Below are 1,953 nucleotides of genomic sequence, written 5' to 3'. Positions count from 1 at the left end.
AAAAGACACAAAAGAGGAGGAGAGGTACGGACGATAGATGTTTGATAGGAAAAAAGGAGCAAACCACACACACACACATATCCAGACAAAAAAGCTACGGCCTTCCTTACTGTTGCTCTCGCTGAATGAAGCGTTGAACCCAGCCCCGCTGTAGCTAAAGTCAGACTTGAACACTACCAGGATCACATTGCCGGAGGATGTGAGAGGGGAAGGCACGGTGCTGCCGCAGAATATACCCAGACCTGGCGAGTCCTTGGTGGCTCCGTCGTAGATCTGGGGGGAGTGAAAAGTTTGAGTAGAGTCACATCCTCACAATATGGGCTGTTAACCCTATCCGTACGTCGCGTTTTACTATCGTATCCATACGACCTGGGGAACTCTGTGCCACCACTTTCCAAAGAGGAAATTTACTCGTTTATTCGATCCGTACGCTTTGCATAGCAGTCATACAGACAGTTTCAAAGAGACCTTTGCACTAGAAGTATTCTAAAATGAGAAGAATACAACCCTGAGGGTACAAAATGACCCCAGGGTGAATGGATAGGGTTAACTCAGATTTTACGGCCAAAAGTTGATCACAGGTAAACAAATAAAACTTTAAGAAAAATAAAAATTGAATAAATGGAGAAAGAAATAAAGAAAGAAAGAAAAAAGAATGAAAATGAAGGAAAGAAAGGAAGAAAGAAATGTGTCACGACGCGTTGGAATCAGGTGCTCATCAATGTTTTGGCATGTAAGTTATTGGTATCATCTTAAAACTGATTTATTTGCCTTGCTTCCAATGAAATAAACATTATCCATCTATCTTGAATAGAACTCAAGACAGTTGCGATTGAAGAAAGTGAGGTCGCCTGGTTTCAGTGGAGAAATTAGTGAGAAAATGGCCGTCAAAATTTTAAAACTCCAATAGCTTTATGGAGTCCTTGAAAACAGAAATAAAATGACATATTTTGTGTTTCTAATCAATGTTTTTCAGTAAAATTCACAAGGAAAAGTGTTTTTATATGGACATAAAGAGGTTGAGCTAAAAAATAATAATTCAATAAAAGTTTCTAAACTGGCAGAAAAATGCCTGTTTCTCCGATTTACATATTTTGACGAGCGCCAGATTTCACCATGCAGCCTCTCAAATACAGTTTCCAAGGATACACAAGCTTTGGTAGTCACCAAAATGTGGCCACCATTTTCTTGCTAATTTTACCAGCAGACTCCCATCTCCTTCAATCACAAACATCTCGACTTCTATTCAATATAGATGGGTACCTTTATCTTCTAAAGCAAGGCAAATAAATACAGGCTTTAAGACGATACCAGTAACCCCATATGCCCATAAATTGACAAGTGCCTGATTCCACTGTGTTGTGATACATACATTTTACATCTCTTTCAACACTGTAAGGTTATTTGAGCTGTCCCTGTCGTTTTATGCAAGAAAAATTCTGAAATTATGCATACTGAGCCCAAAAATGTGAAATTGTGCGATTCTGTTCATTTTAACAAAGAATGACACAGGAAAATAATTAGAAATTATTTAAAAAATAATAAAATTTTGCTAAATTTTGCGGGGTGCATAAAACCACGGGGACAGTTTGAGAGGCAGGGCTTCCAAATTGAATGTCCTTTTCTGATTGAAGTGGGCAAAAATGGGTGGGGAGCCTGAAAAACAGCAACAACCAAACAATTACCCATCCCCCCCCCCCTCAAAAAAAAGAGAGAGAGAAAACAATAAGAAATAAATAATATTGAAAAAAAACACCCAACAAAAATATCTGACAAAAACCCAACCAAAACAATACAAAACAAAATATGGAAAACCCACTCACTTCCCCATTATAAAAAAGGCCAAACAGTTCAAACAAAAACAAAGTAACCCCATGCCCACAAAAACTAAACAACGAACAACAAAATCTGCAAAATGTTATAATAGAATAGAAAATAATAATTACCCCCCCC

General features: G+C 37.9%; 1 protein-coding gene across 1 annotated transcript in view; it reads right to left on the bottom strand.

Annotated features, from left to right (window-relative positions):
• LOC101853032 (cubilin) overlaps positions 1 to 1,953 on the bottom strand; it is a gene marked incomplete at its 5' end in the record, with an annotated part of 106,878 nt that overhangs the window by 9,253 nt on the left and 95,672 nt on the right. Inside the window, 1 exon segment of the mRNA XM_035972231.1 lies at positions 111 to 267. Within this exon segment, the coding sequence (XP_035828124.1) occupies positions 111 to 267 (157 nt within the window).

The sequence above is a fragment of the Aplysia californica genome, unplaced genomic scaffold, assembly GCF_000002075.1.
Source record: "Aplysia californica isolate F4 #8 unplaced genomic scaffold, AplCal3.0 scaffold00619, whole genome shotgun sequence".
Taxonomy (NCBI): domain Eukaryota; kingdom Metazoa; phylum Mollusca; class Gastropoda; order Aplysiida; family Aplysiidae; genus Aplysia; species Aplysia californica.
This window is presented reverse-complemented; position numbering and strand designations above follow the sequence as displayed.